The sequence below is a fragment of the Sarcophilus harrisii genome, chromosome 4 (assembly GCF_902635505.1).
Source record: "Sarcophilus harrisii chromosome 4, mSarHar1.11, whole genome shotgun sequence".
Lineage (NCBI taxonomy): Eukaryota > Metazoa > Chordata > Mammalia > Dasyuromorphia > Dasyuridae > Sarcophilus > Sarcophilus harrisii.
Genome location: NC_045429.1, coordinates 334,129,000 through 334,153,101, shown reverse-complemented (window position 1 = coordinate 334,153,101; position 24,102 = coordinate 334,129,000). Strand labels below are relative to the sequence as shown.

General features: G+C 40.9%; 1 protein-coding gene across 2 annotated transcripts in view; it reads left to right on the top strand.

Annotated features, from left to right (window-relative positions):
- Positions 1-24,102, top strand: part of PLXDC1 (plexin domain containing 1) — a 149,831-nt gene that overhangs the window by 8,015 nt on the left and 117,714 nt on the right. For both annotated transcript variants that reach the window (XM_031966169.1, XM_031966170.1), the window contains exon 2: positions 6,485-6,669. In XM_031966169.1, the coding sequence (XP_031822029.1) occupies positions 6,485-6,669 (185 nt within the window). The remainder of the gene's footprint in view (positions 1-6,484; positions 6,670-24,102) is intronic.

Here is a 24,102-nt window from a genome sequence, read left to right as displayed (position 1 = left end):
GAAAGAGAGAGAGAGAGAAGAGGAGAGAGAGAAAAAGGAGGGGGAGAAAGAGGGGGGGAGAGAGGGGAAGAAAGAGAGGGAGAGGGAGAGGGAGGGAGGGAGAGGAGAGAGAGAGGAAGAGGGAGGGAGAGGGAGAGGGAGAGGGAGAGAGGGAGAGAAAAGAGAGAGAGAGAGAAAGAAAAGAGAGAAAGAGGGAGGAAGGGAGAAAGAGAGAGAGAAAGAACATGAGACAGAAGCAACAAGAGGAGAGAGGGTGAGGGTTAGGAAGACAGACAGATGGAGAAGGATTGTTGTAGAGGAATGTTGGCAAGAGGACTGAATTTGGAGTCAGGAGACCTGAATTTGAATCCCAAAGCTTCCATTTACTTGTCACTTTCTCTCTCTAAGTCTGTTTGGACAAGAAAATTTTGAGGTGCCTTCTATTTTCTAATGTTTTATCTTTCAAATAGAAACAAAGATAAGGAGAGAAACAGGATGTGTGAGAGAGAAGTAGAGACAGGGTGATGGATGCATACAGATGACTGGCTGGTGAGGATGGGCAAGGAGTATAGGAGGTGAGAAGGGACATGACTGAGTGCTTTATGCTTCTAGTAACTTGAACTAGAGTAGCTGTCCAAAACAGGAAGGTCTGATGCCTCTTCTGTTCCCACCATTGCTTTCCAAATCTTTTATCTATCTGGGAAATGACCTGAGAGGGGGCCACAGATCTCAGAAAAGACTTTAAAACATCAAATCTCTCTCTTTGCCCTTTCTCTTTGTGTCTCATTTTTTACTTCCCAGTTTTTCTTTGCAGTTTTCCTGTGTGTGTGTGTGTGTGTGTGTGTGTGTGTGTATTTCTTCTATACATATTTCCATGTTTATCATGCTGCATAAGAAAAATCAGATCAAAAAAGAAAAAAAATGAGAAAGAAAAAAAGCAAACCAACAACAACAAAAAAGATGAAAATACTATGTTGTGATCCACGTTCAGTCTCCATAGTTCTCTCTCTAGATGTAGATGGTTCTCTCCCTAACCTTTGCCCTGAGCACAGTGGAGGAGGTATGGGTAAAATGTCAGTGCTGGAACGATCACAGGAGCTAGATTTTCAAGGAAGCTTTGGGGGTCATCTTACCCCAAGCTTCTTTTTTTTTTTAATTAACTTTTTATTGACAGAACCCATGCCAGGGTAATTTTTTACAACATTATCCCTTGCACTCACTTCTGTTCCTATTTTTTCCCCTCCCTCCCTCCACCCTCTTCCCCAGATGGCAAGCAATCCTATACATGTTAAATATGGCACAGTATATCCTAGATACAATATATGTGTGCAGTTCTCTTGTTGCACAGGAAGAATTGGATTCAGAAGGTATAAATAACCCGGGAAGAAAAACCAAAATGCAAACAGTTTACACTCATTTCCCAGAGTTCCTTCTCTGGGTGTAGCTGCTTCTGTCCATCCTTGATCAATTAAAACTGAGTTAGATCTTCTCTTTGTCGAAGAAATCCACTTCTGTCAGAATACATTCTCATACAATATCATTGTTGAAGTAAATAATGATCTCCTGGTTCTGGTCATTTCACTCAGCATCAGTTCATATAAGTCTCTCCAAGCCTCTCTGTATTCATCCTGCTGGTCATTTCTTACAGAACAATAATATTCCATAATATTCATATACCACAATTTACCCAACCATTCCCCAATTGATGAGCATCCATTCATTTTCCAGCTTCTAGCCACTACAAACAGGGCTGCCACAAACATTCTGGCACATACAGGTCCCTTTCCCTTCTTTAGTATCTCTTTGGGGTATAAGCTCAGTAGTAGCACTGCTGGATCAAAGAGTATGCACAATTTCATAACTCTTTGGGCATAATTCCAGATTGCTCTCCAGAATGGTTGGATTCGTTCACAACTCCACCAACAATGCATCAGTGTCCCAGTTTTCCCACATCCCCTCCAGCATTTATCATTATTTTTTTCCTGTCATCTTAGCTAATCTGACAGGTGTGTAGTGGTATCTCAGAGTTGTCTTAATTTGCATTTCTCTGATCAATAGTGATTTGGAACACTTTCATATAAGTAGAAATAGTTTCAATTTCATTATCTGAAAATGGCCAAGCTTCTTAAACTGTGAGTTTTGGCCCCATGTGGGGTCTTGTAACTGAATGGGGTGGTGGTGGTGAAATTATTTGTTATCATTGATTTTTTTATCAGTAAATGTTTGATTTGTATACCTATTTTATATACTTATATACCCAGGGTCACATAAAAATTTCTTGGGTGAAAAGGTCATAAGTGGAAAAAAATTTAGGAAGCCCTGATTTAGTCCAATCCCCCCAATTATTTTTTATTGGCACAGAGAGTGCCAAGGTAGTGGCAAAGATGGCCCTAGAACCCTGATTTCCTAATTCAAAGGTTCAGAGAACTTGGACCACAAGGTAAACACAGAAGGAAGAGCCTTCTTCAGCTTTTGATCTATTCTGGGTCCAGTTGAGACTATATGTGAAGACAGAGCTGAGTGGAGAATTGTGCTGAAGGTGAAGAAAAGGGCTGTTGACAGATTTTAGGCTTCAGATGACATGGTATGAGCCTATTTCCAAACTTTTCTTACATCCAGGAAACAGGGATGGGTGGGTGGTACTGTCATCAGGGTGGGGACGCCATTCCCCGGAGCCAGTTGGACGCACTTCTGGGATGCCAGCCCTCGGGACATGGTGGCCCCTCTCTCAAGCTCCTCAGAAAAGGACACACAAGGTGGCCCTCCCCTTTGCAAACAAGCCCCACGGGGTGTTGGAGCGGGCCCACCTCGGGATCTCGGTCCAGGGGAAACATGCTGGTGGCTGATGGTGGAAGCCATGGTGCTGGATGCTTCTCCATCCTGAATCTCAGCCCCTTCCATGGCGTCTACTTTGGGGTGATAGTATAAGAGTTAAGAATGAGAGAAGATACGGAGGAATGACATATGGAGAGTGGCGTGTTCGGGAGAGCAGAGAGACCATGGGTTGTGTCCATGTGTTAATGGTTTGAAAAGCCTGGCTGGGTCTCTGTACACTTGCCAGGCATACGTGCCCACAGATGTCCTCTGGCACTCACGTTTGAGTTTTGACCTATTCGAGTGAGATTTTGGCCAAAGTCATTTTGTGTTTCTGAGTCTCAGTTTCCTTATCTATAAAAAGGGAATTGACCTAGATAATTAAAAAAAAAATTTATCACATACTTAACACATATGATAGGATACTGGCCAATGAGGCTGGACCCTGGGAGTCTAAGCGGGCTCTCCAAACATCCACATGGGTCTCCTGGGCTTGTTCCCAGAACTGAGCCCTTAAGGGTCAGTTCCCTATTACATAAACATCAACAATCATGAATGTTTCAATATGCAAGAAAAAAGCCATAAAAGAAGATTATATATGAAACTATGAATGTCTATTACATGCAGTTGTGGGTTTTAAAAAAAAGTATATATTAAATGTAACATGAGAGTACCAATACCAGTTTGCTTGTTCCCTTTTTAAATTTCCTCCCTAGATGATTCCTAAGGTTTCTCCTAATCCCAGTATAATTTTAAGGCCCACGATTAAATCCTGGTTTGGCCATTTATTAACTGTGTTATCTTGGGTAAGTCCTTTAACACTCTTTGAGCTAAATGGATAAAAATGAAAGTAAATGATTTATTTCCATAAATAAATAAATGATTTATCTCCATAAATCAACCTACCCCTATTTTTTTTGTAAAGAAAGCTCTGTGCCAGGAGTGAGCATTTATTCCTTTCATTCAGCACTTAATATTTCCCTCACCCTCTTCCCTCCTCTTCAGTCCCTTCAGCTGTTAGCCCATCTCTGCCCATACTGGCTGTGTCTGGGTTACTCTGTTTGGGTTTGGCTAAATGATACCTTCAGAGTCCTCTCCCCATTCCACCATCATCCAGCCTAAGCGATATGCCTTCCTCTGGTGCTCTGCACATGCTCCCCTTCTGCTCTGGCTAACACCCAAGTTTTAGAGCTAAATCCCATTACTAAGCAAGGGAGCCCAGCCAGCTCCTTAGCACAAACAGTCCTAGTTGGGAGGAGCAAAGGGGCAGGGCTGATCCGGAGCTTAATAGGCAGTTCCATGGCTCAACCCCAGCCCAGAGGGAAGGCACAAAGCCAGAGTCCCTTCTAATGTCTGTGAGACCTTTGAAGAGAGCCTTGGGGAAACTGGGAAAGGATAAAGACTCAGTCTTTCCAGGGTTGGTCCCTAGCTCATCCATGGGTGGCCCCTCAGCATCTTAGGAGAAAGGGATCTCAGATCTCCTCTCTCCCTTCTCCCAGAGTGGTCTTGTCCTTTCCCGGGGAGCATCTGGTACCGATTACAGGCAGAGAAGTGAGAACCAGCAGGCAGGGGCCCAGCACGCACCAGTCGCCAAGAATGACTTAATTGAATAAAATGTCTAATGATGAACCATGTTCCCCACAGTGGGAAGCACTATCTCCTCCCTACCAGGCTGTGTCTCCAACCCTGTCCGCATCCCTGGCTCCTGGATATCCATCCTCATCACCTTTTAAGAGATGGCACTGTACCTACTCCAGTCCCCAGGCTGTTGTTCCCCACCCACTGAGGGGAATAAGAAAAGAAATCATATTGTGGTCACATAAGACTCTCAAGGAAGCCCAGGATTCCTTAATTTCAAGGCAAAATTTCTTAGACTGATTAGAGGCACCTGAGCACTTATTATCACAGTTCTGATCCACCTGCCTGGTACTTAAGTTTATCTGCAACAGACAGACCCATTAAAGAGTCATTGAGAGGCACATCTGTGGTGGTGAGATGTGCCATGAGACCAAGTAGGATGGAAGCCTTGTTTTAATTGGAAAGATACAGAAGTTGGATGGTTTATACACAATTCATTCATTTGTTTATTTTTGAGACAAATTTTCCCTATCTCTTCCAGTCTAGAAAGGCAGTAGATAGGCAAGGAAGCTTTGACCAGCTTCATTTCAGTGTTTGTTTATGGTCACTAGGTTGCCCCAAGCCTGGAGTCAGGGAGACATCAAATTTGGTTTCAGATACTTCCTAGCTGGTTGACTTTGGGCAAGTCATTTAACTCTGTTTGCCTCAGGTTCCTCCTCTGTAAAATGAGCTGGAAAAGGAAATCTTTGCAGTATCTTTGCCAAACACACACACACACACACACACACACACGCCAACCCAACAAAACCAAGCCCAAATGGGGTCATAAAGAGTCAAGTAAGACTTAATAACAAAATTTCCAACCTGAGTAGTTCACCCTCAAGCAATCTGGTGGCCCCCATTTTATGAGGCTCTATATTGATGAGGATTGGTATCTTAGTGGATTTTAGCCATTTCAGCTCAGAATTCCCAGTCCACCAGTCTGAGTCTCTAACAGCAGGAATTATAGGTATGTACTGTCACATCTAGAGTAAATGTTGAATTTGGAAAGAACCTTTGAGTGAAGAACTCAGAAAGAGGAGAGGATGAGGAGGAGGAGGAAGAAGAGGATGGTTATCATCATCATCATCACTTTGCTCATATAACAGGCTGAAGTAGTCAGGTAGTCATCTCACTACATTGTCAGGATTCTGTGTTCTATGACATAGAAATATCTAAGAGGGTAGGCGAGAGTTTGAGAAGTGCTGTCAAAGACATAGCCCTCCTTATGGCTGTCATCATGAGTCCATAGCATAAACTTTAAAGAGCAGACTATGTTAGCACAGTCTGGGAACAAGATGGCAGCAACTCTTACCAAAAGCACTGTTGTGGACATCAGTTTCTCTCTTCACTCTGAAGTCTCCTGCACTAAGAGATAAAAAAGCAGGAATTGCCAGATCTGAAACTATCCTTTGTACTATGATATTGCCAGAAGGCTGAGCAAGAAAACCATGTGAAGCCTTTTTTTCTTCCTATCCCATAGCAGTTATGGTTTCAGAAACTCTGGTATACCTTCAGTGGCTTTTCCCATAAACCCATGCATTTTATTCCCCTATATTATGCATGGTCTTACTAAATGTTGGAAGTTCCCTGAAGACTCTTTTTTGTCAGCCTAAGCTGTAAATTGCCCGAAGTTTGGGGCACAGAGAACATGGAAACATTTGGTTCATGATGATGGTCACAAGGATTTTTCCTATCTTTTTGGATATCTCTGTGTTAGATAACCCCAGATCCTGACAATTTAGTGAGATAAAAGATTGCCCCACCTTCATTTTATGAGTCAAATGATGCTGAGAGAAGTGATCCGTTTCTTCTTTTTACGGCTAATTAGTGACAGTGACTAGAGTTCAGGTCCCTTGGTACCCAGTTCACAGCTCTTTCCACTGTGTCACAGTGAGATGAGGAAGTAGGTTGGCTTTTTATAGGCTTAGCTTCTTTAGTTGCATCTTCTGTAAAGGAGCAGGACAATGTATCTTTTTAAAAAGAGTCTATTTCCTCTCTGCCCTCTTCTTGTTCAAGCACAGTTTGGAGACGAGGAGGGACTGATATGATTGTTTTTTCCCCTCATCCCCAGGTCAGGGACCAGGCAGAGGTCCAGAATGGGATGCATGGAATGCAGAGAGGATGCTGGGCTGGAGGAGGAGGGTTCGAGAGAGCACCGGCCGGGCACCTGAGCCAAATAGGAAACGACTGAGCCAAGATCAGGGTGGGGGCACCCTGGCTATCGATACATTCCCTGATAATGAAACAAAGATTGTGGTAAGTGAATCACTGAACATCAGAAAAGTCTTCCCAGAAGATTTTGCCCCTCTTCCTTTCCAGACTATCAAGGATGCTTGATGAGATGAAGGGCTGGGGGGAAGGCAATGAGAAAAGGAAAAAAAAACCTTACAGATCTTAGAATTAGTTGGAGACACAAACCACAACCTTTAGAATAATGCATTTATGTAATGCCTTTTGTAATATAGTACCTGCTTTTCGGTCTCCTTTATCTGTGGAAATTCCATGAAATAGGTTCTTTGTCTTTTTTAATTGAATCTTGTATCTCTCTCAGTGCTTACTTAACAGTGCTCTGCTGTACACAGGAGGCAAAGTAGGCATTTTACCCACTCTACCTTTTTTATAGTTGACCAGTGTTTGTACAGTCAGGAAGGCACATCACTTCATCTTTGAGGAGGGAAGACTTAAAAAACAATTTAATATTTTTATTTTCCCTAGTGACATGTAAAATCATTTTTACATTTTTTTTTAAATTTTAAGTTCCAGATTTACTCCCTTCCTCTCCACCCCCAGCCTCCATTAAGAAGGCACATGTGAAGTTATGGAAAACATTTCCATAAAAGTCATGTTGTGAAAGAAAACATAGATCTCCCCTCCCCTCAAGAAAAATAAAGTTAAAAAAAAAGTGTGCTTCATTCTGTATTCAGACACAATCAGTTCTTTCTTTGGGCACAGATAGTATTTTTCATCCTAAGTCAGAAGGAAGAATTTTAATGACAGCATCAATATTATCTCACTCACTCTTTTATCTACAGCGCTGTATACTGTAGATAAAAATTTGGGGCAAGCCTGAATCTCTGGTTTGATGTTAGGTTGATTAGCCACACTAGGAATCCTTGAGTTGTGTGTTTATGCTATGTATAATAAATATTTAATTGTTGTTGTTGATGTTCAGTCATATCCAATTCTTCTCAATCCCATTGGGGGTTTTCTTGGAAATGATACAAGAATGGCTTTCCATCTCCTTATCTAATTCATTTTACAGATGAGGAACCAAGGCAAACTGGGTTTAAGTGACTTGCCAAGGCCACACAGCTAGTAAGTGTCTGAGGTCACATTTGAACTCAGGTCTTCCTGACTCCAGCCTGGGCCCTCTATCCACTGTACCACCCAGCTTCCCTAATAACTATTTATTGAACTTCTAATGTCTGAAGAGCACTTATGGTCCCTTTCCCTCATGGAACTTCTAGTTTGGCAGAGGATGAGACACAAATAAAAATAACTATTATTTGCAACATTACATAAGTGCATCAGAAAGCTACAAAAACAAATTTTAAAACAAAATGTCAAAATTAGAAGTAATTGCATAGAGGGGTATCATGGAAAGAGGGAGGCCATTGAGGGAAGGAAGGTTTCATTGAGGAAGTAGTATTTGAATTGAGGTTTAAGGTAGGAATTCAACAAGTGAAGTTGGAGAGGGAGGATATATATCTATATTTTTATTACTTTATGTTATATATATTCCTAGGATAAGTCTTGGGCTGAGCTGCAGAATAACTGAGGTTTGAAGGCTGACTAGACAGTGATGGCTTTCTCTCTCTTTCTTTCTCTCTCTCTCTCTTTCTCTCTCTCTCTCTCTCTCTCTCTCTCTCTCTCTCTCTCTCTCTCTCTCTCTCTCTCTCTCTCTCTCTCTCTCTCTCTCTCTCTCTCTCTCTCTCTCTCTTTTCCTTTCTCTTGCTTGCTTGCTATTTCATAAGGCTGTTGGTAGCTGTGGCTTTGACATACCTTCTGAACCTTTCCCCTTTCTCTCAGAATTGCCTGAATCAGTGGTTCTGCATCCCTGGTAGTTAGCAGTAATAAGACTGATCTACTCAGTTTCAGGAGGCAGCAAGTAACAATCTGAGTCCTGAACATGTATCTAATTGCCTCAAGACTGTTTTTTTTTTTTGTTTTTTTTTAACCTATGACAGTATTTCAGGGCTAGAGAAAACATTGGTATCCTTTCCTTTTCTTCTATTCTTCCCTGATGCTAACAAGAACAAGAGCTTGTTCTGTCTCTGACAATTCTGAAGAGATTGTTATATTCCTAAAGCTGAATCTGATGAAGTCAAAACAATTTTGGTCATATTTAAAAAATGCTGTAAATCATTAGGGATCATGATTTTTTCAAAGATCTCCCTTCTTTCACTCAAAGGGTATGGGGAACATGCTAAGAATTTTTTTTTTTTTTGTGAAGGAGAGAAAAATATTACTATGGAGGTTTCCATGGCATGGCTCTGAGATCTCTCTTTTGAGAGAACAGGACAGAGACCCAGGTCTCTATTTCTCCCAGCTTTGATACTCTCCCTTAAGTCCTGTCCTTCTCTCCATTCTGTACAGTCTGGTATTATATTTACATAGTGGTAGGGTAAGGGCACCTGGTACCCTTCAGTTAGATAGATACCCTACTATGCCAATCTTTCCTGGATACTTAACTAACAGCCTCATGGAAAGGAGGTAGGAATGGAAAGAGAGACTGTTTTGGCCATAGGGGACACAGACCCAGAGGCAGGCTTGATGTTTGATAAGAAAAGAACCTAATTAGGTCTGATGTTGCAGGAAAAAAGCCCAGTCCTCCGAGGTACTGCTCCGGAGCTGAAGAATGAGGAGGAAAAGGATTGGAGGGGATTAGAGAGGCAGGGAGTGAAGTCAGTGCAGCTGAGCTCAGCCCTGGTATGCTGTCTCACCAACAGGATCCTTCTAACCTCAGTCACCTATGGCAGCCGTCCCACTGGGAAACTGATGGAGTGGTGTGTGTGTGTGTGTGTGTGTGTGTGTGTGTGTGTGTGTGTGTGTGTGTGTAGGATTTCATGGTGGGGAATGAAGTGAATGCTCTGAATTCTCAAACTCTGCTAAAATACATCTGCATTAAGAAGCATGATTTAAACCCGTAACACATGAGTACACTTGGCTCAAATTTTTACATGTTCATGAATATTTGTGTTTTTGGTTTTCAGAGAGAATTCTCATGAAACATCCAGGTTTAAATTCCCATCAGTTGTTCAGTAATTTTTCAATTCTGTCCTGCTCTTCATGATCCCATTTGGGGTTTTCTCAGAAAAGTGGTTTGCCATTTCCTTCTCCAGATCATTTTACAGCTGAGGAAACTGAGGCAAACAGGATTAAGTGATTTGCCCCCGATTACCTAGCTAGTAAATGTCTGAAGGCAGACTTGAACTCAGGGAGATGAGCCTTCCTGACTCCAGACCTGGTTCTCTGTGCATTGTGGTGCCATCTAGTTGCCTTTCTCATCAGTGCACAGAAGCTTTATGAAGATTTTCTATAGATTCTCAGAAGACAAAGACCACGTCTTACATTTGCTGTATTCCCAGAGGTGTACAAATAAAGAGATCTTGAAAATCACCTAATCCAACTCCATTCTGGGGATCTTGAAAATCACCTAATCCAACTCCATTCTGGGGAAGCTGAAACTCAGGATCCAATTATTTACCCACAGTCACTTGACTAGTAAGGAAATTTTATCCTAGATAGTCTAGTTTGGGAACCATCAATTTTTTAAAATTGTTTTTTTTCCTGGTTATACATGCACATTAATTTTTTAAAATACACATTTCTTTATGAATCATATTGGGAGGGAAAAACACAAAAGAAAAAAAAACAAGAAAAATAAAAAGAAGTGAATATAGCATGTATTGATTTACATTCAGTCTCCATAGTTCTTTTTCTGGAGGCAAATGGCATTTTCTATGCCAGGTTTGTTGGGATTGCCTTGGATCACTGGACTGCTGAGAAGAACCAAGTCTTTCATAGTTGAGCATCACATATTCTTGCTGTTATTTTGTACAATGTATCCCTGGTTCTGCTTGCTTCATTCAACATCATTTCATGTAAATCTTTCCAGGCCTTTCTAAAATCCACTTCTTCATCCTTTTTTTTAGAGCAATAATATTCCATTACGTTCATATACCACATCTTGTTCAGCCATTCCCCAATTGATGGACATCCATTTATTTTCCAATTCTTTGCTACCACAAAAAGAGCAGCTAGAAACATTTTTGCACATATGGGTCCTTTTTCCTCCTTTATGATTTCCTTGGAATATAGACCCCGTAGTGATATTGCTGGGTCAAAGATTATGCAGCGTGATCAGTACAAATCAGAGGCAGTTAGGTGGTACCAGAGTGTACAGAGAGTCAGGCCTGGAGTCAAAAAGTGTGACCTCAGATACATCCTAGCTGAGTGACTCTGGGCAAGTTACTTAACCCCACTTGCCTCAGTTTCCTCATCTGTAAAATGGGATGAAGAAGCGAATGGCAAACTACTCCTTTACCTTTGCCAAGAAAACCCCAAAATGGCATCACAAAGAATCAGATATGACTGAAAAAGACTGAACAACAAACAAATCAGTGCTTGATTTATGGTTTTGTTGATTATCTGGACTTTAGAAAGTGTCGGGGAAAATGTTAATAATGCAGATTGAATTTAAAAGGGATATCTTACCCCCTCCTCTGAGCTGATTGTTAAACATTTAACAGGACATCCTACTAGCTCTCTCCTCACCTAAGTCCAGCTTCTCTCACAAGGCTTTTTGCCTCCCCTTCTCTCTTATTCTTTCCCTCTCCTTCTCTTCCTTCACCCCTCCTCTCCCCCCGAAAGAATCCACAAACCCACCTCCTCCTCCCCATGAGTATCAGATTCTTTGGAGAACAAAGACACAAATTTTGCATCTTTTCTATTGTGCAACTCTTCTGGCCTGTGAAACCTAATGTAGACAACAGCACGGACTGTGTTTGTGAGAGCAGGACTAGAACTGGGCAGGGGAGGGCAGAGATGGAATCTGGGAAATATAAGAGATCTCAGACATGGGGTGAGGGAAGGATTGGGGTAGTGCCCTTTTGGGAAAGTTTTTCTTATTCTCACAAATAACTCATTCCTATTCCAGGTTCCCCCAGGAGGAAATGGAACACACAGGCATTTTGCCTGGGAGCTTGGCTAGGGAAGACATCAATCTCTACCCCAGCCAGTGCCCTTTCTTCTCTCTCCCCACATCCCACCCTGCCATTTGTATTCATTCATTCCCCTCAAACCACCCCTTAGTTAGAGGGAGAGGGAAAAAATGAGGCACAGAGGAACAAACTACGTACACTTAATGTACTTCAGTTCATGAATTCAGTAAGTTAGGCTCTGGGGCAAATATAAATGTAAACCCCATACAGAACTGCCCTCGAGCTCATCAGGGCTTGGGGAGAAGATGGGGACTAACTTCTTTCTTACCACTAATGGGCTGCTATCAGCTTTGGATCTATGCATGCAATTTAGCTTCAGTCCTGGGGGAATCTAAAGAAAGGATTCAGACTGCTTGAACTTACTGGCTCTTTATACCCTATCCCTATTTTTACCCTGGAGCCTTGGGAAGACTCATTTAAAATTTGGATTTGACTTGTGTCTAGGGTCTTCTCCAAAAGAGAAAAAGGAGAAAGATACAATGTGGATCAAGTATAGGACAGCTATTTATTTTCTCTGTGAAAAAGAAATATTAAACACAGAAGACTCACAAGAATACATTGACAAGACTTATGATAGCCGTCAATTATCACTACTGTTATACTGTCTGCAGGAATATAACATTAAAACATGAAGCATTTTGCAATAGACTTCATGCAAATAATTCCCCCCAAGTCCTTGTGCTCTTGTGAGCTAGACAAAAGCTGAGTTCCTTCTCTTGCTGAAATGCTAATAAAGGTACCAGGAGTGTTCACTGGAAGAGCAGAATTGTAAAAAGAATATTACAAAAATATAGACTAGAGATTTGGCTCATGGCATAAAGAAATTATGTGATAGGCATCCATCACAGGTTACAAAACTTTGCTATTTTATTTTACGTGAAATAGCTTCATGAGCTCAAACAAATATAACTGGGCAAATATACGAATGATAAATGAATGAGCAATTTGCTTTTGGGGAGACATGCTTTTTTATAGCTCAGGAGGGACAGAACAGTGGAGGGCAGGATCTAGGGAGTAAGGTGATAGAGCTAGATCTGATTTGAGTAGATTGAGATTAGCAGAGATGGAGTCACTTCCTTTAAAGTACATCGAGTGCACCATTTTGGCTCAATAGCCAAACCTCCTGGTTTGCTGCCATCACAGACACAAGACATCAATAAGGCAATTAATTATTTCATCATTCCAAAACTCCCAAGACTTTAACATTGAGGCAGCTGGAGGGAACCAAGACAATCCAACACATACTTCATGGGATGGTTCCTGAAAACTCAATCCCAGACACACAAAGGTCACATCTGACAAAGGCCCTGCTTTTACAACATTTGTAATGCTCTAAACCTAAATCACTTGGGCTATCACAGATTGGCCAACAATAGGTCCCAGGCCAACTCCCTGGGCCCTGATTGACTCAGAGTAAATGTAAATAGCAATTGTTTTTGTTTGGGCCAGAAATTCAGAAGGTCTACCCGTCCCCCACCTCCACCTCCCACCCACCCTCAGACTGATTTTTTTTTTAACTAGGTAAAAGAGACCATTCTTTGTCTCAAATCTTACCTAGCTTTAAACACTGAATGGGTGGTTATTTTGGTCAAACTGAAACCTGCCAAAGATCTTAGCTTAAAAAGCCTAAGGTCTCTCATTGCATCCAGGGCCATCCCCAAGTCCTTCACTGGACCTAGATGGCTCTGGAGGGGAAAGGGAGGCTCGTGTCTTTGCAGACCTTACATCCAACTCACTTGTGTATCATGGCATCACCTCCCTGATGTCATGGTCCTTTTCAAGAATGAAGGACAAACCATAACCATGTGCTCAGGAAATATAACACATATACACGAATAATCATGCTACAAAACAATGTAGTCTAATTGCTTTTAAAATACTTAAAACAAAATTAAGAGTTTCTTGAAGAAAGGATTTAATTGAGCTTCAGAGTAGCGGTAAGACTAGAGCAGAGAGTAGGAGCAGATCTCCAACTAGCACCAGGTAAACCGGTCTTTGTTCCAAGGTACAGGCACGTTGGGGGCAGCTCCCTTCTTGATACAGTATCCTTTTATACTTTCCACATTATCAGCCTATTTCGTTGATTTAGGAATAAAATCATCCCTGGGGAACAATCTGGGCTATGATCATACCTAGTGGAATGATCTTCAGCATTTCTATCCTTATAATTCCATCCCACTGTTTTCTATGCTTCCAGATCCCTTTGTCTCCTTCCCTTCCCTGACAACTAAATTCATTCCAGGTGCAGTTTCAGTTAATAACAGCTCTGATCTGAGCCATTTTAATTTGTATTCTAATTATCTGTATTTTTGTCTAATAATATATAGTTGACATTTGTTATGCCTTAGAGACTACATCATGTTTTACATACATTATTTCATTTGAACTTCAGAAAATCTCTCTGTGATAGCTAATGCAGGTGTTATCATTCTCATTTTACTAATGAGAAAATGGAGGTGCACAAATTTTATGTGACTGGTCTACAGCCAGTCAATACCAGTGGTGATGATGTCCTGGGTAACTAGGTGCAGTTGTCAGAATAAGACTGATTTACTGATGGGATAACTCCCTGAGGCAAACAGGGAAGGGCACTAATGGGGATCAGTTTAACCTCATAGTCCCCACTCTGTGAAGGTCATTGGTAATCCCAACTTGCTATGTCTGGTCAGAAATCTAAGTTATGTCAACCCCCTGAGGTTAAATTTCCCATATAAATTTATCCATGATGTGGCTTTTTTTTTTTTTTTTAAAACAATGAGATGATTCAGACCAGTTCCAATGATCTTGTGATGAAGAGAGCCAGCTACACCCAGAGAGAGGACTGTGGGAACTAAGTGTGATTTACAACATAATATTTTCACTCTTTTTGTTGTTGTTTGGTTGCATTTTGGTTTTTTTTTCTCATTTTTTTCAATTTTGATTTGATTTTTCTTGTGCAGCAAGATGATTGTATAAATATGTTTACATGTATTGTATTTAACATATATATTTTACCATGTTTAACATATGTTGGATTACTTGCCATCTGGGGGAGGGGGTAGCAGGAAGGGAGGGGGAAATTGGAACTCAAGGTTTTTCAAGGGTTAATGTTGAAAAATTATCCATGCATATGTTTTGAAAATAAAAAAAAATACACAATTAAATTTGTCCATGGCTCATGCCATCTTTGCTGAGCCCCTTTGGGTTATGGCCATCATGACATTCTGCCTTCTGGTCTTTCCCCTCACCCATGCCATGTGGTATCTCTCCTCTCATTCCCCTAATCATGCCTTATGATGTCTCTCCTCTTATCTCCCACCATGCTTCTATTCTTTTTCCTTCTTATATCTAACTAATTCTTTTAGGGTGCTAAATCCCTTTTAGCCAAGGGCATACTCCACCCTCATGGGATGTTGCTTTTCTACTGGTTGATTGTGAGTTCCATTAGGGAACTTTCTTTTCCATCATTAATTGTTAAAAACCTTTTCCTTACCAACTATATGCTCTTCCAACTCTGTTTCATAGTTATTATTCCTGGTTTATGGTACCTCTTCATTTTGTCTGTAACTTCTCCTAAATAAACCTATCTTTTGCCAAAGAGAATATCCATTGTGAATTCTTCATATGACTGAAGCCCAACATTTAGTGCCTGAGCATCAGTCTTATTATTTGGGTCTAGAAATTGCTCTCCTAAATCACATCAGTGGGAGGATTTGAACTCTGATCTTTCTCATTCCAAGTTCAATACCCTGTCCAGTAGACTATACTTTCTTGTATTTACTAGCCTACAAATTCCTGAAGGGCAGAGATTATGCTTCCTGGTCTTTGTTTTCTCTCCAACAGCATAGCATAGAACTTTGTACACTGTAGGTGCTTAAGTGAGTGTTAGAATGAGTGAAAACAATCTGATTTCCTGGTTTCAGTTAAAGCAGTGGGCAAAATGATTCCCATCAAGACAAGGGATATATTCTTGTTGGAGCAGGCTACTTAAGAGATTGTTTAAAAAAAAAAAAAAAAAAAGGGAAATTTCTGGGACTACTCCACGAACAGTTTAACGTGATAGAAAGAACACTGGATTTATGGACAGAAGACTAAATTTCAATCTTAGCTCTGCTACTTGTTATCTTTGTGATCTTGGACAGATGTCTTAATCTCCCTTGGTTTCAGTTTCCTCTTCTGTAAAACATGGGCATTTGGATTGGATGATCTTTAGGGAAGGTCATCCTTATGTCCAACCCCAAATCTTATGATGCTAGCTCATCCCTCAAGATTGTCTATGATCTCTGAACCCAACTCCCTGTGTGTTAGAATCTTTTTCTTGTCGAAAGGCAGAGTATCTTTAGAATACCTTTCAAAGATATGTCATGTTTTGTGCTAGAATCACAGATTTTGTGTTAAAAGGGCACTTCAGGTTATCCGCTTATTTTACAGATGAGAAAATTGGGGCCAAGAATTTAAATGGCTTGACCAAGATTACACGGGTAGAATGAATGTCCTAGAGTTGGAATTTAAAGCTCTGTCATCTAACTCCCAAGCTAATATGCTTCCTCTGTCTGGTGTGGGACTTGAGAGCTAGTAGTCACTTTCTCCCTCTCTCTGGTTACCTCTTGTCCTTAAACTTCCTAGTGCCCCATATACTACCCCCCCCCCTCACCTCTCTCTCTCTCTCCCTCTTTCTCTCTCTCTCTCTCACACACACACACACACACACACACACGAATCCCAATCAGCCCCAACAACATCCTTAGCTCCTTCTTTCCCAAAGATTAACCACAGTTTTGAGTCATTCCTAGAACAGAATCTATTTCCCAGGATTTTGTTCCCTCCTATCCGCCCACCTACCCCTAACAACATCCCGAGTGGAAACCAGAAACTCCTGCTTTGACTCATGCTTTCCATGCTTTTTTTCAGCTGAGACTAATTCTGATGACTTGAGAGACATTGTGTGTGTGTGTGTGTGCGTGCGTGTGCGCGTGTGTGCGTGCGTACGCATGCCCCTGCTGATATGGCAACTTAATAAGAGAGTTGACTTTATGCCAAATCAACTCTATTCCCAAAGATCTATTAAGCACTTACTATGTGCAGGGCATTATTCTGAGTTCCAAAAACACAAAACAGAAATGAAGGAAAAGATTTTGCCTATGGGAAGGGATGAGAGATACTCAAACAGACTTTGGTCTATCTTTGCTGGGGTAAAAGGGGAAAGGAGCAAGAAGAGAGAATCACTAAATCAAGAAAGAATCTTTTCTGTCCAGAGCAATTTTAGTGAGGATGGACAAAATTCAATTCAACTCAGATTTGGAGTGAAAGGATCTGGGTTTGAATGTTGACTTTGATATCCTTCTTCCTCTCCTCCTCCTTCCTGCTCTCTCCCTCCCCTTTTTACCCTCTTCTTCTCTCTCTTCATACTCTGTCATCCTTCCAACCATTTCCTTCCACCTTCTCTCTTTTTCTCTTCTCTTCCCTTTCCTTCTCTTTCCCTTCTCTCTAATTCCCTCTGTCCCCCTTCTTGCCACACCTTTTCTATTTCTCTTCTCTCACTCCCTTTCTCTGTCTTCCTCCTTCCCTCTTTCCTTCCTTCTTTCTCTCTCTTCCTCCATCTCTCTCTTTCTCCCCACCTCTCTGGATCCTTCCATCTCTATCATCCTCCTCTCTCTCTCCCTTTCTTCTCTGCCTCTGTCTCTTTCTCTCTTCTCTCTTTCCCCATACACATTTCCACCTCTCATAGCTTTACTCATTTTGCTTCTCTGGGCTTCAGTCCCCTTTTCCATAAAATGAAGACATTGGATTATGTAAGTGGGGACCGGATAATGCAAAGGCTCAGAAATGGGAAACAAAGTAGGTCAGTTTGTTTGGATCAGAGAGTGTATGAAAGAGAATAATGTATGAATCTGAAAAGGTAGGTTGGACTAGATTGCAAAAGGCTTTGAATTTAACATGAAGGAGTTTGAAATTTATCCAGAGGAAAGGTGGGACCATGAAAGCTTCTTGAGCAAAAGGATTGATATGGTCAAATAGTTCTTTAGGAATATTGGTTTGACAACTGTGTGGAGAATGAACAGGCAGGAAGAACAACTAGGAGATTATTCTAATAATCCAGGTAAGAGGTAATAATGACAGGATTGTTGTTGGTCCTTCATTCTCAAAGAGGACCATGGCATCAGAAAGGTGATGTGCTGATCAGAAAGGTGCCCATGGGCTCTGGGGGAGAGAAGAAGAAACATGGATGACGAATCAGTAAAGGAGAATCAGTAAAAGAGCCAGGAGAAAATAGTGTCATAAAACTCAAGGATGAGAGAATATCTAAAAGAAGCTCATCAACAGGGTCATATTAAGGACCTTAGCTTAAGGATCTTAGATCCAGGATCTCCCACTGCATCCAGGGCCATCTCCAGTCTTCCTAAAAGATCTATATCTTGCTACTAGATTCAGATGACTCTAGAGATGACCTTGGTGACTTTGCATAGCCTTCCCTCACTTAAATCCAACTCACTTGCATGTGATAGCATTACCTCTCTGATGTCTTGATCATGGAGGCTGAGTATGAGAAGAGAAAAGGGAAGAGAGGCAGGATAAGCACCTTTCTGCAACAAAAGAGTTATGGGCATCATGTCCCCATGATCTAGAAAATCAGAGTAAAATTATTGCCAGAGAAGACTTTGAATTTTTTCTTTTTCTTTTATGAGATGTTAACAGTAACTTTTTGTAAAATTCGGGTTGATATTATACAATAATATACATATATTTTATGCATTTCTGAGTTTCTAGACTTTTTTGTGTTGTTTGCTGGCCTTTTCATGTCAGCATGTGTGTTCCACAAAACTCCCCCAAAATCGCATTTTATTTCTTATGTCAACCTGTGATATATTAAACTATTATGGTGAAAGTTGCAATGTGGAAGGAATAACTGTAATAGTACCAGAATCATTAAAATTTGGCTACTAATTGGAAATCTGGAGTTAGGGAGAGGAAACAGTTGAGGATGATTCCATGGTTGTGGGTGACTAGGAGAATTATCATACTAACAACAGAAATAGCAAAGAGAGGAAGAGATGTGGATTTGGGGAGAAGATAGTGAGTTTTATTTTGGAAGTATTGAGCTTGACATACCTACAGGACACCCATTTGGAAACAGGCATTTGGTGATGTAGGGGTGGAATTTAGGAGAGATTAGGATATATAGATCTGGGAACCATTTGCTCAGAAAGAATAGAATCTGTGAGATTTGGTGAGATCATCAAGAGATGGGCTGCAGCTGAGTTAGATTAAAGACAATGGAGTGAAGTAGTGATCAGAATTGGATGAGGGTAATCTTGGAAGATTTTCCTGGGAGGAAATAGGGGGAACTACTGGCTAGCTTTAGGAAAGAAGAAAAGGAGACAAATTGGCAAAGGAAGGAAGGTGTCTTGGTTGGGGATATAAAGCTGGTAAAAACCAAAGCAGAACTGTAACTAGCAATTTTTAGATTAGAAAAAGGAACATAAAACTCTTTTCACGTCAAATCCCATGAAATAGTGACCTCAAATGTTTTGCTGAGGAGGCTTCTGGAGTGGGCAGGAAAGGGATGGGGTAGAGCAGATGAAGAAGAGCTCACAGCCCTCATAACTTTTCCTGTGAGCTACTTTGTTTTCCCAACTAGATGCTAAGCTCATTTGTTTCTATATTGCTGAAGGACTGAAGGCACCATTAATATTCCTTAAATTTTGGTCCTAAATTTTGGACAAAGCCCCAGCTGTCTCATTCTAGTTATGATCCTGGTCATGAATGACTGATTAGGTAGAGGTAGTCCATTCCTAGTAGCAGAGTCAAAGGGGAAAGGTGTAAAGTTTGAGGTGTCCTATGATCAGACAATAGGTGTAGTAGCAAGAATGCTGTATTTGGAATCAGAAACACTTGAATCCCACTTGAAGATCCGGAGTAACAACAACAAAAAGATCACAGTATTTTAAATATTGCTTCCAGTGGCCTCAGGCCTCTACTATTTTTTCCTGCTTTAGAAAAGGGCAAATAGTGCTGGTTATTTCCTTAGACAGTGGGTAGAGTGGCTTCCTAGAGCTAATTCACCTCCAGTACTTAGCACCATGTATCTACCACATAGTGTTTTTCTTTTCCTTCCTTCCTTCTCTCCTTCCTTCCTTTTGTCTTCTTTCTTTTTCTTTCTTCCCTCCTTCTTTTCTTTGTCTTTCCTTCCTCCCTCCCTTAATTTCTTTTTTCCTTACTTCATTTATTTCTTCCTTTTCTTTCTTTTTTCCTTTCTTCTCTTCCTCCCTTTCTCTCCTTCCCTTGATTTCTCTCTCTTCCTTCCTTCCTCCCTCCCTCTCCTTTTCCCTTCCTCCTTCCCTCCTTTTTTCCATCCCTCCCTTTTTCCTTCCTTCCTCCCTCCCTTTTTCCATCCTTCCTCCCTCCCTCCCTCCCTTTCCTTCCTTCCTTCCTTCCTTCCTTCCTTCCTTCCTTCCTTCCTTCCTTCCTTCTTTCCTTCCTTCCTTCCTTCCCTCCAAAGGGAACAAAAGTCTGGCCCCTTCCTGGCTGATGGAGAGGGGCAAAGAAAGGATTCTTTTCTTCAGAACTTATTCTTGCTACCATGGCTAGGGAAGGCCCAGCCTTCCACAGGGATCTAACAAGGTTGGAATTACACTGATGAAAGTTGGCAGTGAGAACATTGCCTCTCTGGGGAGAGGCTTGCCCAGGTTCAACTTTCTTGCCTTGCTGGCCCAGCAACAGCCACCTCCTGGCAGCCTGATTAATGACCCATATTGGAAAGTTTATCCTAAACACCCCATTCATCAGTTATGAGGCTATTTTCTTTCTGCTTCCTGCATCCATGTAAATCTGGTCCCTCTCATCTGCACACAGTTTGTGTCATTGTCCAACTTAATCCTCCCATGCTCTCCTTCATGGGTTTCCATTCCTTTCTTTTAGCTCACTTGTATCTTCTCACCTTTCGATCTGGTTTTGAGATTGTTGTCTTCCCAGAAGACTTCTCAGATTAACCCCAATCTTTTTTGCTTATTCCTTTCTTCTTCGTTCCTTTGGCATTCATGCCTGCAGTCTGTACTCAGTGTTCCTTGGTCTGAATGACTTTATATTTGTGTCTAGAGCATGTGTTAATCTCCGCCTTAGACAAGGAGTTCCCTGAAGATAAGCAAATATTGTGTCTCTCCTCAGACCCTGGGTGATTTCTCTTAGGTCAGGGGCTGTAATTCCTCTGTCAAAGTGGAAACTTCATTAGAACAAGAAGTCTAAGAAGTCAAAGACTATGTTGCTTTCTCTGGAATTCCAGCTCCTTTAAACAGTGCTCAGACGGGATACTGGAGGCTGGATGAGGAATATGTGTCTATACTTTTCTAGAATGCCAGAACTAGAAAGAAACTTAGTGGTCAATTGGTCCAACCTATTAATCTTCCAAAGGGGAAGACTAACGCCAAGAGAGAAGTGACTTGTTCAAGATCCTATAGCGAATTAGCAGCAGAGTTGAGGCAATAGCTCAGCTCTCCTGTGTTGCAGTTCAGAAGTCCTTACAAAAGTCTTTCTATATTTCTTCTACCTAACACTCAGTGGCAGAGTTATGCTGACGCCAAGAAATGACTTGGACCGAGGACAAATTCCCCTTGCCCCAGGAAATGATTGGGTGGAATTTTCAGATCAGATGCGAAGTATTATAAAACTTAACAAAGCAAGATCTGCCCTATGACTTCTGGCTTCAGTGATGGTAAGAGGTAACAGGAAGGAGGTGAGGAGAGAGTTTGAGATTCACTAGGTATGGTGAATGGTGTACTAAGTACTATAGTATGGTGTCCTAAGCATCCAAATTTGGGAGAAACCTGCCTATTTGGTCTTCTCCATCAATAGAAGGGGCAGAGACTTTCTTACAAAGACCTGAACTCCTAGTAACCTAGTATCTTGGGATACCAGCATGCTATGGGTATTTGGTGGGAAGTTAGTATTATTCCTCACTGGGCCAAATCTAATAAGAGGAAATATATGGTCTTATAATAGGATTCAAAGAATCCTAAATATAAAATGGGTAAACTCAGTTAATAAGAAGCAAAAAGATCCCATTTTCAAGACGTTCTCAGTCTAACATATGGGAGAGACAACATGCAAATGATTATTTACTAACAAGCTACAGGCAAGATAAATTGGAAATGTAGCTACATTGTAGTTCCTGAAAATCATCTAAAATGTTAGTGGATTGAATGAGGAGTGTTATGGCAGCCAAGAATGTGAATATGATATTAGACTGCAGGAACAAAGAAATATTATTCAGGAATCCAGTCCTGGTCTCTCTTGAACTCCAGTCTCACATCACCATTTTTCCTATTGGCTATTTTCAATTGGATGCCCAGTAGGCATCTCAAATTCAATCTGTCAAAACAGACTTCACTTTATTTTTTTTTTTTAAATTTAATAGCCTTTTATTTACAGGATATATACATGGGTAACTTTACAGCATTAACAATTGCCAAACCTCTTGTTCCAATTTTTCACCTCTTACCCCCCCCCCCAACCCCCTCCCCTAGATGGCAGGATGACCAGTAGATGTTAAATATATTAAAATATAACTTAGATACACAATAAGTATACATGACCAAAACATTATTTTGCTGTACAAAAAGAATCAGACTCTGAATTATTGTACAATTAGCTTGTGAAGGAAATCAAAAATGCAGGTGGGCATAAATATAGGGATTGGGAATTTAATGTAATGGTTTTTAGTCATCGCCCAGAGTTATTTTTCTGGGCATAGCTAGTTCAGTTCATTACTGCTCCATTAGAAATGATTTGGTTGATCTTGTTGTTGAGGATGGCCTGATCCATCAGAACTGGTCATCATCTAGTATTGTTGTTGAAGTATATAATGATCTCCTGGTCCTGCTCATTTCACTCAGCATCAGATGGTGTAAGTCTCTCCAGGCCTTTCTGAAATCATCCTGTTGGTCATTTCTTACAGAACAGTAATATTCCATTATTTTCATATACCACAATTTATTCAGCCATTCTCCAACTGATGGACATCCATTCAGTTTCCAGTTTCTAGCCACTACAAAAAGGGCTGCCACAAACATTCGTGCACATACAGGTCCCTTTCCCTTCTTTATAATCTCTTTGGGATATAATCCCAGTAGTAACACTGCTGGATCAAAGGGTATGCACAGTTTGATAACTTTTGACTTCACTTTATTTTGTTTCAATTCTTACTTTCCTTTTTTTTGGGAGGGAGGCAATTGATGTTAATGAGTTGCTAAGATCACACTAGTATGTATCTGAGGGTGGATTGAACTCAAGTCCTCCAGATCCCCTCTTTTTACTTTTCCTATTTCTCTTATATCAGTATCCTTTCAGTCACCCAATATCTATCTTTAAAGTTATTTCTTGTTCTTCACTTGTCCTCACCTACCAAGTCCAACGTACCTCAATAAAATTCCTCAAATCTGTCCTCTTTGCTCCCCTCATATAGCCATTATTCTAGTTCAAATCCTTATCATTTCTCTCCTATGCTATTGCAAGAGACTCCTAATAGCTCTCTGCATTAAGTCTCTTCTCTCTCAAGCTTATCCTCCATATAACTGCCAATGTAACATTTTTAAAGCATGGGTTTTACCAAGTTAGTCCCCTTCACAATTAGTTTCAATAGTTCTCTATTGCCTTGGGGATCACATACAATCTCCTCTATTTGTTACCTTGTTCCTGCTTACCTCCATCCCTCCTCCTATTATAATTCCCAGCTTCCACCAAATCCCAGGCTACTGGGTGGTACAGTGGATAAAATGCTGAGCCTGGAGTCAGGAAAACCTAATCCAGAAAGAGGGAGCAGTGAAGTGGCTCCATAGTGTACAAGTGCTGGTTGAGGAGTTAGAAACTTATCTTTTAAAATTCAAATATTAAGCTGTGTGACTTCACATCTGTGTGTCTCAGGTTCCTCATCTATAAAATGAGCTGGAGAAGAAATGGCAAAACACTCCAGTACCTTTGCCAAGAAAACTCCACAAAGAGTCAGACACAAATAAACTTAAGTTTATTATAAACTCAGCTTAAGTGCCTTTTCTTGATGTCTTTTCTCCCTTCCCCTAGATGCTAGTACCTTCTCTGAAATTACTTTGTATTTGTGAGGAGGTTAATGACAGTCAGAAAGTTGTTAAAATCCCCTTTTAGTCAGTGCAGGTTTTTTCATGAAAGAATTCATGAAACCCTGAATTATTAATTGGCAAAAATGAAAGTTTATTGTTGGATAGAAACCAGTTTGCTAAGAGACTGACTTCTATAAGTGGCAAACTCCTATTAGGGAAATGGAGTCTGGCACTGAGAAGAAAATGTCTTCTCGGTAGTCAGGGTCCTGGCAAGCTGCTTGGGCATTCTGCAAAGAGTAAGTTTAGAAACTGCCCTTTAAAAGGAGTCTTGAGGCTTCAGGAAGCCAAGGTTCCCAGGCCTAGATGCTTATCAGTATCCAGCCCACATCTCCTATTGGAATTAACAACACTTCAAAGGG